Below are 13,878 nucleotides of genomic sequence, written 5' to 3'. Positions count from 1 at the left end.
AATGTTGCAGCTCTATAAAACTCCGGTTAGACCACACTAGGAGTATTGTGTTCAGTTCCAGTCACTTCATTATAGGAAGGATGTGGGAGCTTTCAAAAAGGTGCAGAGGAGATTTACCAAGATGCTGCCTGGATTGGAGAGCATGTTTTATGAGGATAGGTCGAGCAAGCTAGGACTTTTCTCTTTGGAGCGAAAGAGGATGAGAGGTGACTTGATAGAGTTGTACAAGATGATAAGAAGCATAGATTGAGTGGATAGTCAGAGACTTTTTCCCAGGGCAAAAATGGCTAATATGAAGGGAAATAATTTTAAGGGGAAATAATTTTGAGGTGACTGGAGGAGATGTCAGAGGTAAGTTTTTTTACACAGAGTGGTGGGTGCCTGGAATGCACTGCCAGCAGAGGTTGTGGAGGCAGATACATAGAATATTACAGCACAGTACAGGCCCTTCTGCCCACAATGTTGTGCCAACATTTTACCCAGCTCTAAGATCTATCTAACCAGGCAGAATATGCTCCATCTACCACCTGACTTTCTGAATGAGCCTTCCAGGAGGAATCTTATCAAACGCATTACTAAAATCCATGTACACCACATCCACTGCTCTACCTTCATCAATGTCCTTTGTCACATCCTCAAAGAATTCAATCAGGCTTGTGAGGCACAACCTGCCCCTCACAAAGCCATGCTGACTGTCCCTAATTAGCCTATGCTTCTCCAAATGCCCATAAATCCTGTCTCTAAGAATCTTCTCCAGTAATTTGCCCACCACTGAAGTAAGATTCACTGGTCTGTAATTCCCAGGGTTATCCCTACTCCCTTTCTTAAACAAAGGTACAGCATTTGCCACCCTCCAATCATCTGGCACTACTCCTGTGGCCAGTGAGGACACAAAGATCATCGCCAAAGGCACAGCAATCTCTTCCCTCGCTTCCTGTAATAACCACAGATATATCCTCTCTGGCCCTGGTGACTTATCTATCCTAATGTTTTTCAAAAGTTCCAGCACATTCTCTTTCTTCACTTCGACATGCTCTAGTGGCATCCTCACAAACGTCAAGGTCTCCCTCTCTGGTGAATACTGAAGCAAGGACCTCCCTTACCTCTTCCGACTCCAGGCACAGCTTTCCTCTTTTATCCCTGATCAGTCCTACCCTCATCCTCCTATTCATCACATACGTGTAGAATACCTTGTGGTTTTCCATGATCCTACTTGCCAAGGCCTTCTCGTTCCCCCACCTAGCTCTCCTAAATCTATTCTTAAGCTCCCTCCTGGCTACCTTGTAACTCTCCAAAGCCCTGTCTAATGCATACTTTCTAAACCTTAGGTGGGCTTCTTTCTTCCTCTTGACAAGATATTCTACATCTCTTGTCAACCATGGTTCCTTCACTCTACCATCCTTACCCTGCCTCAATGGGACAAACCGATCCAAAACTCCATGCAAATACTCCCTGAACAACCTCCACATCTGTTCCCAATTTATGCTCCCAAGTTCCAGCCTAACAGCATCATAATTCCTCCTCCCCTAGTTAAATACTTTCCCATATTGTTTGCTCCTATCAGTCTCCAAAGCTATGGTAAAGGTCAAAGAATTATGGTCAGCATCTCCAAAATGCTCTCCCGCCGAGAGATCTGAAACCTGATCAGGCTCATTGACTAGTACCATGTCCAGAATCGTCTCTCCTCTAGTTGGCCTGTCCACATACTGTGTCAGGGATCCTTCCCGGACATACCTAACAAACTCCGCCCCATCTATCCTCAACATTAGGGAAGTTGAAATCACCCATGACAACAACCCTGTTATTTTTGCACCTCTCCAAAATCTGCCTCCTGATCTGCTCCTCACTGTCTCTGCTGCTACTGGGGGGACTGTAAAATACTCCCAATAGAGTGATCGCTCCCTTCCTGTTTCCGATTTCCACCCACACTGACTCAGTAGACGATCCCTCCAGGACATCCTTCCTTTCTCCAGCTGTGACACTGTCCCTGATCAGCAAAGCCACTCCCCCACCTCTTTTACCTCCATCCCTGATCCTTTTGAAACATCTAAACACCGGAGTATCCAGCAACCATTCCTGCCCTTGTGATAGCCAAGTCTCCGTAATGGCCACCATGTCATAGTTCCATGTACTTACTCACACTCTATGTTCATCACCCTTGTTCCTGATACTTCTCACATTAAAGTAGACACACTTCAGCCCATCCAACTGACTGAAATTTTGCCCTTTCAAATGCCTATCCTTCCTCACAATCTTTCTACACTCTGCATCTACTTGTACACTAAATGAACCAACCCCTGACCTATCTGGTTCCCATCTGCCTGCCAAACTAGGTTAAACCCTCCCCAACAGTTCTAGCAAACCTGCCCGCAAGAATATTGGTCCCCCTCCAGTTCAGCTGTAACCTGTCCCTTTTGTACAGGTTGTACCTTCCCCAGACGAGATCCCAATGATCAACAAATCTGTAACCCTGCATCAATTCCTCAGCCACGCATTCATCTGCCAAATCAACCCCTATTCTTATCCTCACTGGCTTGTGGCACAGGCAGCAATCCAGAGATCACTACCCTTGAGGTCCTGCTTTTCATCTTCCTACCTAACCCCTTATATTCCCTCTTCAGGACATCGTCTCTTTTCCTACCTATGTCATTGGTACCAATGTGTACCACGACCTCTGGCTGTTCACCCTCCCCCTTCAGAATGCTGTGGACCCAATCCAAGACATCCCTTACCCTGGCACCTGGAAAGCAACATACCATCCAGGAGTCTGTTTCACGTCCGCAGAATCTCCTGTCTGCCCCCCCCCCCTTACTATTGAATCCCCTATCACTACTGTTTTCCTCTTCTCCCCACTTCCCTTCTGCACCAAGCAACCAGGCTCAGTGCCAGAGACCTGGTCACTGCGGCTTTGCCCCCCCCCCCCCCCCAACAGTACCCAAACCTGTTATTGAGGGGAACAGTCACTGGGGTACTCTGCACTGCCTGCCTGTTCTCCATTCTTCTCCTGACAGTCACCCAGCTACCTGCCTCTTGCAGCTTAGGAGTGACTGCCTCCCTGTAGCTCATCTGTGGTACTCCTCATTGTCACGTACAAGCCGAAGATCATCCAGCTGTAGCTCCAGTTCCCTAACACAGTCTGTAAGGAGCTTCAGCTGGATGCACCTCATGCAGATGTAGTTATATCAGGAATGTAGACGATCCCTCCAGGACATCCTCCCTTTCTACAGCTTTGACACTGTCCCTGATCAGCAAAGCCACTCTACATTAGGGACATTTGAGAGATTGGCACATGAATGATAGAAAAGTGGAGGGCTATATGGGAGGGAAGGGTTAGATACATCTTAGAGCAGGATAAAATGTCGGCACAACATTGTGGGCCAAAGGGCCTGTTCTGTGATGTAATGTTCTGTGTTCTATGTTTGGAGGACATGTGCTATGAGGAGAGGTTGGACAAGCTGGAGCTGTTTTCTCCAAAGCAGCAGAGGCTGAGGGGAGATTTGATGAAAGTTTATAACATTATGAAATGCATAGATAGACAGCCAGTATCTTTTTCCCAGAATTGAAATGTACTAAAAGGCATGTATTTAAGGTGAGAGGTGGAAAGTACAAATGAGATGTGTGAGAGATTTTTTTAAGCACAGAGTGGTGGGGGCCTGGAATGCACTGCCAGGGGGTGGTGGTAGAGGCAGATGGCATAGGAGCATATCTAAGAGTCTCCTATAGATAGGCATATGAATATGCAGACAAGGGAGGGATATGGTAAATGTGAAGAGGGATTAGATTAATTAGGAGTCATTGGTTTAATTAGTTCAGTACAATATCATGGGCCGAAGGGCCTGTCCTATGCTGTACTGTTCTGTGTTCCATCCACCTACTATACTAATGATTATGTGCTACCTTTTCCTTTGCAGCGAGAGAACACAGAGTTCAAGGAATGTAGCTGGCAAGATATTTTTGATCTATATTTTTGAGTTCATACCATTCTTATCAGACTCACAAAGCAATTGGACCAGCCACATACGTACTCTGGTTTACAGCACCCCTCAAGCTCACCTCCTGATTTCCTTTATTTGCCTGGAAAAAACCAACTCCAGTAACATTCAAGAAGCTCTAATCTTTAACGACAAAGCAGCTGCTTAATTGAGAGCTTTTCCACCAGTTTATACACTCCCTCCCTCCACTACTGGTGGATTGTAGCTGCAGTATGTACTATCCACAAAATACATTGCAGCAACTTGCCAAGGCTTCCACAACAACACGGGCCTCAAAGGATGGTGCAAATGGTGCATGGGAAAGGCACTCTTTGCGACCTTTCTTCCAAGTTGCATACCATCCTAATTTGGAAATATATACTGGTCTTCTTCATCATCACTCAACAGTAATGTAGAATGGCCATCATCAGAAGGACTGCGGTAATTCAATAGGCAACTCACAACTATCTTCCTGATGGCATATAGGGATCAGTAATAAGCACTAACTTAGTTGTTACATTGTGTGAATGAATAAAATATAAGATGTGTTCAGGAAAAGTTTATTTAAGGAATTAAAAAAAACATTTGTGACAGAAAATGAGTTCTCACTAGTTTTTAGCTATGATGGTACATTATTGTTTCCAGAAATCCATGTGAATGAATCTATTTTTCTGTCACCCCTGTATAGGAAGGAGTTGACACAGCCATTCCCATTTCTACAGCACGTGCATTGGCAACGGTGCTTTTTCTTACATTGACCAACCATTAAGCCAGTGTTTGGCAGTTTGTCCTGGTGTCTCTTTAACAGGCCCTTCTATCATCCTTCATGGTCAGACCTTGCTGCTGCTACTTTCAGTTTGTTCCTTCTTGTTAATTCTTTTTGGTGCTGCTTTCTCCAAAAATGTCCCTCTGATTAGCTGCAACACTTCAAATTTCCCTCTGAGTAGTGGAAAAACAAAGGGCAGCAAAATGGTTCTGCTATAAATCTCCTTCAGATGCAAATTTACTGTAGATTTTTTTTAATCGAAGATTTTGCCAGTGGAAAACTCACTCTGCTGCTAATCTGCTTAGAGTGTAAGACCCAGCCTCAGTTAAATAGTGGTTTCTTGCATTGGAGGGAAGGATTGAAAACCTAGTATGTTAACTGAATAAAATATTTAAAATAGTATATGTAACTGATGGGGCTTTCAGTTTAGATGTTGGCTGTAGGGAAGTGATGTGTGACTGAATATTTCAAGCGCTTTTGTACAAGACTGGAAATTTTCTCGAGAGACACAAGATTCTGCAGATGCTGGAATCTGGAGCTATAAGCACAAAATGCTGGAGGAACTCAGCGGGTCAGGCAGCATCAATGGAGGGAAATAAACAGTCAACGTTTCAGGTCAAAACTGATTTTAATAAGTCCTGATGAAGGGTCTCAACCCGAAACGAAACTCCAGCATTTTGTGTGTATTGCTGCAGGAATTTTTTTCCGTATGGTACACCTCTCATCAGTGTTTTTCTGCCCATTCTGGAGGGCAAATTGCTAGTTCGTGGGGTAAGTGGCTTCCATGTCAAACTAAAATATGGAATTAGGTTTCCCTTCCGTGAAATAGCACTATGATGTCCCAGTTACGAGATTCAAGTCATATTCTCAATCCCAACTTTCAACTATTGATTGTTAAATAATGCTTGTTATTCCCTGCAGCTCTCAACAAGTGACACTGCATGTAAAATTACTTGAGAATGAATTAGAGGATTTGAAGACTATTATGAAAAACCTAGAGGATAGAAATTATAAGCTGCAGATGCAAAACCGGCAACTGGTATGTACTTATAAGCATAAATTAGTCTAAATAAAACCTCAAAAGTCTAAAGTCTGCGTGACTTAAATAAATTCAACCTAGAAAGGAATTTATGTCTAATTTTAAAAACAGATACCTATCCCTAGTGCTTCATGCTTCCCCACTGATTTGCGCAGAGCATAATACACAGACGAGCTGTCTGTCATTCGTGAGCCTTGATGGCGACTGTCAGCAAGTTATTTGGTAAGAAAAGTACAGCTGAATTGATTCTATCCTCACATAGTATCCATAGCTGCTTGGTAGTGATTGAATCAAATTCTTGCCAGCTCAAATGTCTAAGAGCAGTTGTAGATTAAGACCAAAGTCTACAATAAGATCATGAGCAGATTCCCTAAAGAGAATATAGGAAAGTCGAGCATTGCGGGAAATTAATATGATACTATTTTGATTTTTGGTAGAGGTAATGATCAAGACTGGTCATCACTGCCATCATCAAATTGCAAGTAAATGCACCTTACGTCAGAGCTGTATATTCAGTTGTAGATGAGAGGTGTCCTGACTTCATTTGCTGATTGCAGAGTCTCTTGCCTTAGTTAGACTTCCCCTGATTGAAGGGCAATCTTCTGATAAAGACCACAACCACTCTTGTTTATATAACACCTTTATTGCAGAAGAATTGTTCACCACATTGGTTTGGTGATAGGCTTCTGATTGGAAGTCTGTAGCTAGTACTGTACCAGAGGGATTGGTGCTGGGAACTTTGCTGTTTGTGAGATGTATTAATGACTTGGATATGAAAGTAGGAGGGATGATTAGTAAGTTTGCAGAGGACCAAAAATTGTTGTTGTTGAGTAGATAGAATAGAAGGTTGTCTAAGGCTTCAGCAGGATCAGATGGAAAGTTGGATAGAATATTGGCAGATGGATTTTTAATCCCAACTAGTGCAAGGTGATGAATTTTGGGAAGTCAGATAGAGCATGTACAGTAAATGGTAGAGCATGAAGGAATGTTGATGAACAGAAGGACCTTGGGGTTCAAGTCCTTAGTTTGCAGAAAGTGACAACACAGGTGGATAGGGTGGTGAAGAAGACAATGTCATGCTTGCCTTCATAGGTCATGGCATAGAATATAAGAGTTGGGGCATTGCTTTGCAACTTTAAAAAAACACTGGTTAGCCTGCACTTGGAGTATTGTGTGCAGTTTTGATTACCACATTATAGAAAAGATCCGATTGCAATGAAGAGAGTGCAGAGGAGATTAACCTGGATTGGAGGACTTTAGTTATGGGGAGAGATTGAATAGGCTGTGCTTCTTTCCATGGAACAAACATCTATCCATGACCTGATAAACGTCTATAGATACTACTTAAATACTGCAGACTGTTAAAAGATTGGCATCAACGGACCAACTTTTGATTTATTTAATCATCTCCTACTGTTTGTAACTTTGTTCTGCATTGTTGGCTTCTTTGCCTAAATTTCTCAGTTCAAAGTTAACATGAGCATTCAGTTAATAGGCTAATATATAGCTTCAAATGAGAAACACAGAAGAGTGCAGCATAGGAACAAGCCCTTTGGCCCACGATGATTGTGCCAACTATGATGCCAATTCAAACTAATCCCAACTCCCTGCACATGGTAAATATCCCTCCTTCTCTTGCATATACAAGTATGTGTCTAAATGCATCTTAAGCATTATTATTATGTCTGCTTCCACCACCTCCCCTGACAGCATGTTCCAGGCATATTCCACTCTCAATGTAAAAAAAAAAGTGCCTCGTAATCTCTTTTAAACGTTCCCTCTCTCACTTTAAACCTGTGTCCTGTAGTAGTTGACATCTCCACCCTGGGTAAAAGACTCTATCTACCGTTTCTATGCCTATAATCATTTTATATACTTGTATCAGTTACAGTACCTCAGCCCCGACCACTCCAGAGAAAGCAATCCAAGTTTGTCCAACCTCTCCTTATTGTTATTACTCTCTAATCCAGCCAACATCCCACTTAACCTCTTCTGCACCATGTCCAAGGTGTCCACATCCTTTCTTTAATGCAATGACCAGAACTGTACTCTAACACACTACTCCAGATGCAACCTAACCAAAGTTTGAAAACAACTGCATCGTGAGTTCCATAGTTTTATGCTCCACACCAGGACCGATGAAGGCAAGTATGCCATACCCTCTATACCACCTTATCTACTTGTGTAGCCACTTTCAGGGAACAGGCGGCACGGTAGCGTAGCGGTTAGCGCAACGCTATTACAGCGCCAGCAATCCCTCTTACAACATCATATTTCCACATCATAATGCAGGCTCTAAATTCATCTTCCTTACCCATAATACTCCTAGCATTGAAATATCTATGCTTCAGCCCACCAGGCCCACTATCTTTATTAACCTGGCCTGGCCTGTCTTTCCTTTCAGCATTATTTGACCTGACCTCACTAGCATGTGGCCCTGGAAGTAATCCTGAGATTACCACTGGAGATCCTGCTTTTTTGCTTACTATGCAAGTCCCTAAATTCTTCTTGCAGACCTTATCTCTCTTCCTACTTGTGTTGTTGGTACCAATATGGACCACAACCTCTGGCTGCTCATCCTCCCCTTTCAGAATGTACTATTCTCACTCAGAGTCATCCTTGACTCTGGCACCAGGAATCCTGGAGTCTTGCTCGTGGCCACAGAAATGCTTATCTGTGCCCTTGACTAAAGAACCCCCTCTCACTATTACTCGCCTAGTCCTTGACCTACCCTGCTGTAAAACAAAGTCAGTTGTGGTTCCACTGATCTGACTGCTGCTGTTGCTTTCTTCTGAGAGGCTATGTCCCCAGCGGTATTCAAAAGGGTGTACTTATTTGAGAGGGGAACAGTCACAGGAGAATCCTGCACTACGTGCCTGCCCCTCTTGCAATTACCCACCTATCTGACTGAACATTTGGTTCTAATGTATTTCAATAAAATAGAAAGGATAACATGGACTTTCTCAATGAAATCTCTTTTCAACAGGAAAAAGAGCATCAGAATCTGAGCACAAGCATCAGTCAGCTTCAGGAAGAGGTGAGCTAGAATTGAAAGGTGCAGTTGACTAGTGCATCTGCTGTGATGATGAGTTAAAGGATAGGATATTTATTTGTAATAAAGATGTTAGGCTACATTACTCAGAATATATTGGGGGTGTGAATTTAAATTGACTCATAAATGAAACTTGATTTTGTAAAGACACCAACTGGAATTCATGTTTTAATGTATTATGCACACTATTAACAGTAAAGGTCAATTACTTGCTGACAGTAAGTTGCTCACCCCTCACCACTTGCTTATAGGAATGATAGGAATGATATAAATGTTATAAATAAAAGGGACCAATGTAACGTACGGTAAAGCTCTGATAATCTGCCATGTGACCATTGGGAAATCACCCTGGTTTGGCATCCTGCTCACCAGCTGATGTTTGCACTTCCCACTAGCCATGGCCATGGCTCTTGCAGTAATCAACCACTGGCTGGCAGCTTGGCTCTTGCACTTCTTTACACTTGCCTGGTTCTGTTGACCACACTTGCTTTAAACTCACTGGGTTTACTGAAATGTAACTGTAATGTACTTTAAAAAAAAAGTGAATTAGAAGTGTGTTGGCATATTAAATAACATCTGATGGTCTGGAAAATCTGCTGGCCAGGCACCACCAAAATCCTGAGTGTGGTGGATTAACAGAGTTTTGCTGTTTAGGGAATCTGTATAAGAAGTAGAAATCTCTTGAACCTGAAGTTGGCGCAACATGGAAAAATTAAGAATTGTAAGGTAACTCTTTTCTTATATAATGCAGAATGGGAAACTGACAGTTGAGAAAGAGAATATATATTGGAGAAATGAGGAGCTGCTATTTGAGATGGTTGAGCTGAAGGTATGTCTGTGAAGTGTAAGAAAAAGTACAAATAATGCTTAATGTTGGTTCCTTGTATAATAAAGTGTATGTTTTCAAGTCTTAGTTATGTTGTTATGGTAATCATGAAACAAAGGGTTTGGGTGTAAAAATGCATCTGGTTCACCATTTTCCTTCAAAGTTGCTCCCCTTGTTCTGTGTGGCCTACAGATTATATATTGTAATTGTTAAACTGCCCTCAGAAATGGCCGAGTGCACCAGTCAGTTGTATCATAACTGCTATGTTAAAGTAAAAACAGAATAAAGTGTGCAGGTTGGTAGGTTAATTGGCCACTGTAAATTGCCCCTAATGTGCAAGTAAGTGGTCGGATCTATATGGAATTAATGGGAATGTGGGGAGAGTAAAATGGATTAGGATGGGATTAGTGTAAAAATAAATAGTTAATAGAACAATATAGCACAGAAATAGGCACCGGCCCACGACGTCTGTGCCGAATATGATGCCAAATTAAACTAAATCTTTCTGTCTTCACGTGATCCATATCCCTCCATTCCTTGTATATTCATGTGCCAATCTAAAAGCCTCTTAAACACCATTGTTGTATCTGCTTCCACCATTGCCCCTGGCCACCCATTCCAAGTACCTACCACTTCCTGTGCAATAAAAAACAACTTGCTCTGCACATCGCTTTTAAACTTTCCCCCTCTCACCTTAAATGCATGTCCTCTGGTATCTGACATTTCTACCCTGGGAAAAAGATTCTGACTGTCTACCATATCTATGCCTCTCATAACTTTATTAGCTTTCTTCAAGTCTTCCCTCAGCCGCCAATGTTCCGGAGAAGACAACCCAAGTTTGTCCAAACTCTCCTTGGAGCTCATACCCTCTTCTTTGCTCTTTCCAGAGCCTTCATATCCTTCCTGTAATGGGGCAACCAGAATTGAATTCAATACTCCAGATGCAGTCTAACCAAAGTTTTATAAAGTTGCAACATAACTTCTCGACTCTTGAACTCAGTGCCTCAACTAATAAACCCAAGCATGCCATACTCTTTTTTTAACCACCCCATCAACCTGTGAAACAACATTCAGGGTTAGACCCCAAGGCTTAGACATATCTGCAACTGATTGATATCCTGCTGTATCCTTTAGCAATCTTCTACACTATACCAAACACCAACAATCTTCATATCATCTGCCAATTTACTCATCCACCCATCCACATTTTCATCCAGATTATTGATATATATATCAATTTGCGGTTTGTGATATATATAAACCGCAAAGGTCCCAATATGGATACCTGTGGAACACCGCTAATCAAGGAACTCTAGCCAGAATAAGTCCCATCAATCACTACCCTCTGCCTTCTATGGGCAAGCTAATTCTGAATCCAAATGGCCAAGTCACCGTGGGTCCCATGCATTTTAATCTTCAGGATGAGCCTACCATAAGGAACCTTGTCAAATGCCTTACTAAAATCCAAGTAGACAACATCCACAGCTCTGCCTTCATCACCTCCTCAAAAAACTCAGTCAAGTTAGTAAGACATGACTTGCCCCGCACAAAACCACAGTGACTGTCCCTAATTAGGCCATGGTTTTCCAAATGCTCATAAGTCCTATCCCTAAGATTCCTCTCCACTTAAGTGGTCCTACCCTCTCTCTAATTATCCTCTTGTTTTTAATGTACATGTAAAATGCCTTGGGACTCCCTTTAATCTACTTGTCAAAGGACATTTTATGGCCCCTTTTGGCCCTGCTAATCCCCTGCTTGAGCTCCTTCCTGCTTTCTCTGTAATCCTGAAGGGCCCCATCTGATATTAACTTGCTAAAACCATAGAACCATACAGCACATAACAGGCCCTTCGGCCCACCATGTTGTGCCGTCCATCAAACCACCCTTACACTACCTAACCCCTTCCTCCCGCATATCCCCCCATCCCACACTCCTCCATATGCCTATCCTTGAACCTGTCCAATGTATCTGCCTCCACCACCACCCCAGGCAGTGCATTCCATGCACCGACCACTCTCTGGGCGAAAAACCTCCCCCTGACATCTCTCCTGAACCTCCCACCCATAACCTTAAAGCCATGACCTCTCGTCTTGAGCATTGGTGCCCTGGAAAGGAGGTGCTGACTGTCTACTCTATCTATTCCTCTCAATATTTTATATACCTCTATCATGTCTCCTCTCATCCTCCTCCTTTCCAGTGAATAAAGCCCTAGCACCTTAAGCCTCTCCTCATGTTCAATACTCTCTAATCCAGGCAGCATCCTGGTAAATCTCCTCTGCACCCTCTCCAACGCCTCCACATCCTTCCTATAATGAGGCGACCAGAACTGAACATAGTACTCTAAGTGTGGCCTAACTAGAGTTTTGTAAAGCTGCATCATCACCTCGCGGCTCTTAAACTCAATCCCGCGATTTATGAAAGCCAACATCCCATTGGCCTTCTTAACTGCTCTTTCCACCTGTGAGGCAACTTTCAATGAACTGTGAATATGAACCCCCAGATCCCTCTGCTCCTCCACACTGCCAAGTACCCTGCCCTGGAGTTTGTCCTTCCAAAGTGTACCACCTCACACTTCTCCGGATTGAACTCCATCTGCCACTTGTCAGCCCAGCTCTGCATCCTATCAATATCCCGCTGTAAGCTCCGACAGCCCTCCACACTATCCACAACATCGCTTATCTTAGTGTCGTCCACAAACTTACTAACCCAGCCCTCCACCCCCTCATCTAAGTCATCTATAAATATCACAAAAAGTAGAGGTCCCAGAACCAATCCCTGCGGGACACCACTAGTCACTGCCTTCCAATCCGAGGGCACTCCTTCCACCACAACCCTCTGCTTTCTACATGCAAGCCAATTCCTAATCCACACAGCCAAGCTTCCTTGGATCCCTTGGCCTCTGACCTTCTGAAGAAGCCTACCATGAGGAACCTTATCAAACGCCTTGCTAAAATCCATGTAAACCACATCCACTGCACTAACCTCATCAATCTTCCTGGTCACCTCCTCAAAGAACTCTATCAGGCTTGTGAGGCAAGATCTTCCCTTCACAAAGCCATGCTGGCTGTCCCTAATCAGTCCATGATTCTCAAGGTGTTCATAAATCCTATCCCTTAGAATCCTTTCTAACAGCTTACCCACCACAGACGTGAGACTCACCGGTCTATAATTCCCTGGCCTATCCCTGTTACCTTTTTTGAACAAGGGGGCAACATTCGCAACCCTCCAATCCTCTGGCACCATCCCCGTGGACAACGAGAACTCAAAGATCCTTACCAGCGGTTCAACAATCTCCTCCCTAGCCTCTCGAAGCAGCCTTGGGAAAATCCCGTCAGGCCCCGGAGATTTATCTGTCTTAATATTATGTAACAACTTCAACACATCCTCTCTCTTGATATCTACAACCTCAAGAACATTACCCCTACCAGCACTCCCTTCCGCGTCATCAAGACCACTCTCCCTGGTGAATACCGTAGAGAAGTACTCATTGAGAACTTCTCCCACTTCCGCCGCCTCCAGGCAAATTCTCCCACCTTTGTCCTTAATCGGACCTACCTTTACCGTAGCCATCCTCCTACCCTTCACGTACTTGAAAAAGGCCTTGGGATTTTCCTTAACCCTACTAGCCAACGCCTTTTCATGTCCCCTTCTAGCTCTCCTCAGCCCTTTCTTAAGTTCCTTCCTCGCTACCCTATATTCCTCACGGACCCTGTCTGAACCTTGCTGTTTATACCTCACGTACGCTACCTTCTTCTCCCTAACAAGTCGTTCCACCTCTCTCGTCACCCACGGTTCCTTCACCCTGCCATTCCTCCTCTGCCTCATGGGGACATATTTATCCCTAACATCCTGCATAAGATCCCTGAACATCGACCACATCTCCATGGTACATTTTCCTTCAAAAAGGACATCCCAATTTACACTCCCAAGTTCTCTTCTTATAGCCTCATAGTTCACCCTTCCCCAATTAAAAATCCTCTTGTCCTCTCTGCACCTGTCCCTGTCCATGACAGTTTTAAAGGTTATGGAGCAATGGTCACTGTCCCCCAAATGCTCACCCACCAATAGATCCTTCACCTGTCCCGGTTCATTTCCTAAAACTAGATCTAACATGGCATTCCCTCTAGTCGGCCTGTCAACATACTGCGTCAGGAATCCCTCCTGGACATATTTAACAAATTCCGTCCCATCTAAACCTTTGGCACTAAGCAGGTTCCAGTCTAT

The 13,878-nt window shown here is 43.6% G+C and overlaps 1 protein-coding gene across 1 annotated transcript in view; it reads left to right on the top strand.

The window, feature by feature from the left end:
* The window catches only part of LOC127585438 (protein KASH5-like), a 76,697-nt gene that overhangs the window by 47,108 nt on the left and 15,711 nt on the right, over positions 1–13,878 (top strand). Inside the window, exons 8-10 of the mRNA XM_052042865.1 lie at positions 5,659–5,776; positions 8,763–8,813; positions 9,580–9,657. Of these exons, the coding sequence (XP_051898825.1) occupies positions 5,659–5,776; positions 8,763–8,813; positions 9,580–9,657 (247 nt within the window). The remainder of the gene's footprint in view (positions 1–5,658; positions 5,777–8,762; positions 8,814–9,579; positions 9,658–13,878) is intronic.

This window comes from Pristis pectinata, chromosome 33 (assembly GCF_009764475.1).
Source record: "Pristis pectinata isolate sPriPec2 chromosome 33, sPriPec2.1.pri, whole genome shotgun sequence".
NCBI classification, from domain to species: Eukaryota; Metazoa; Chordata; class Chondrichthyes; order Rhinopristiformes; family Pristidae; genus Pristis; species Pristis pectinata.
This window is presented reverse-complemented; position numbering and strand designations above follow the sequence as displayed.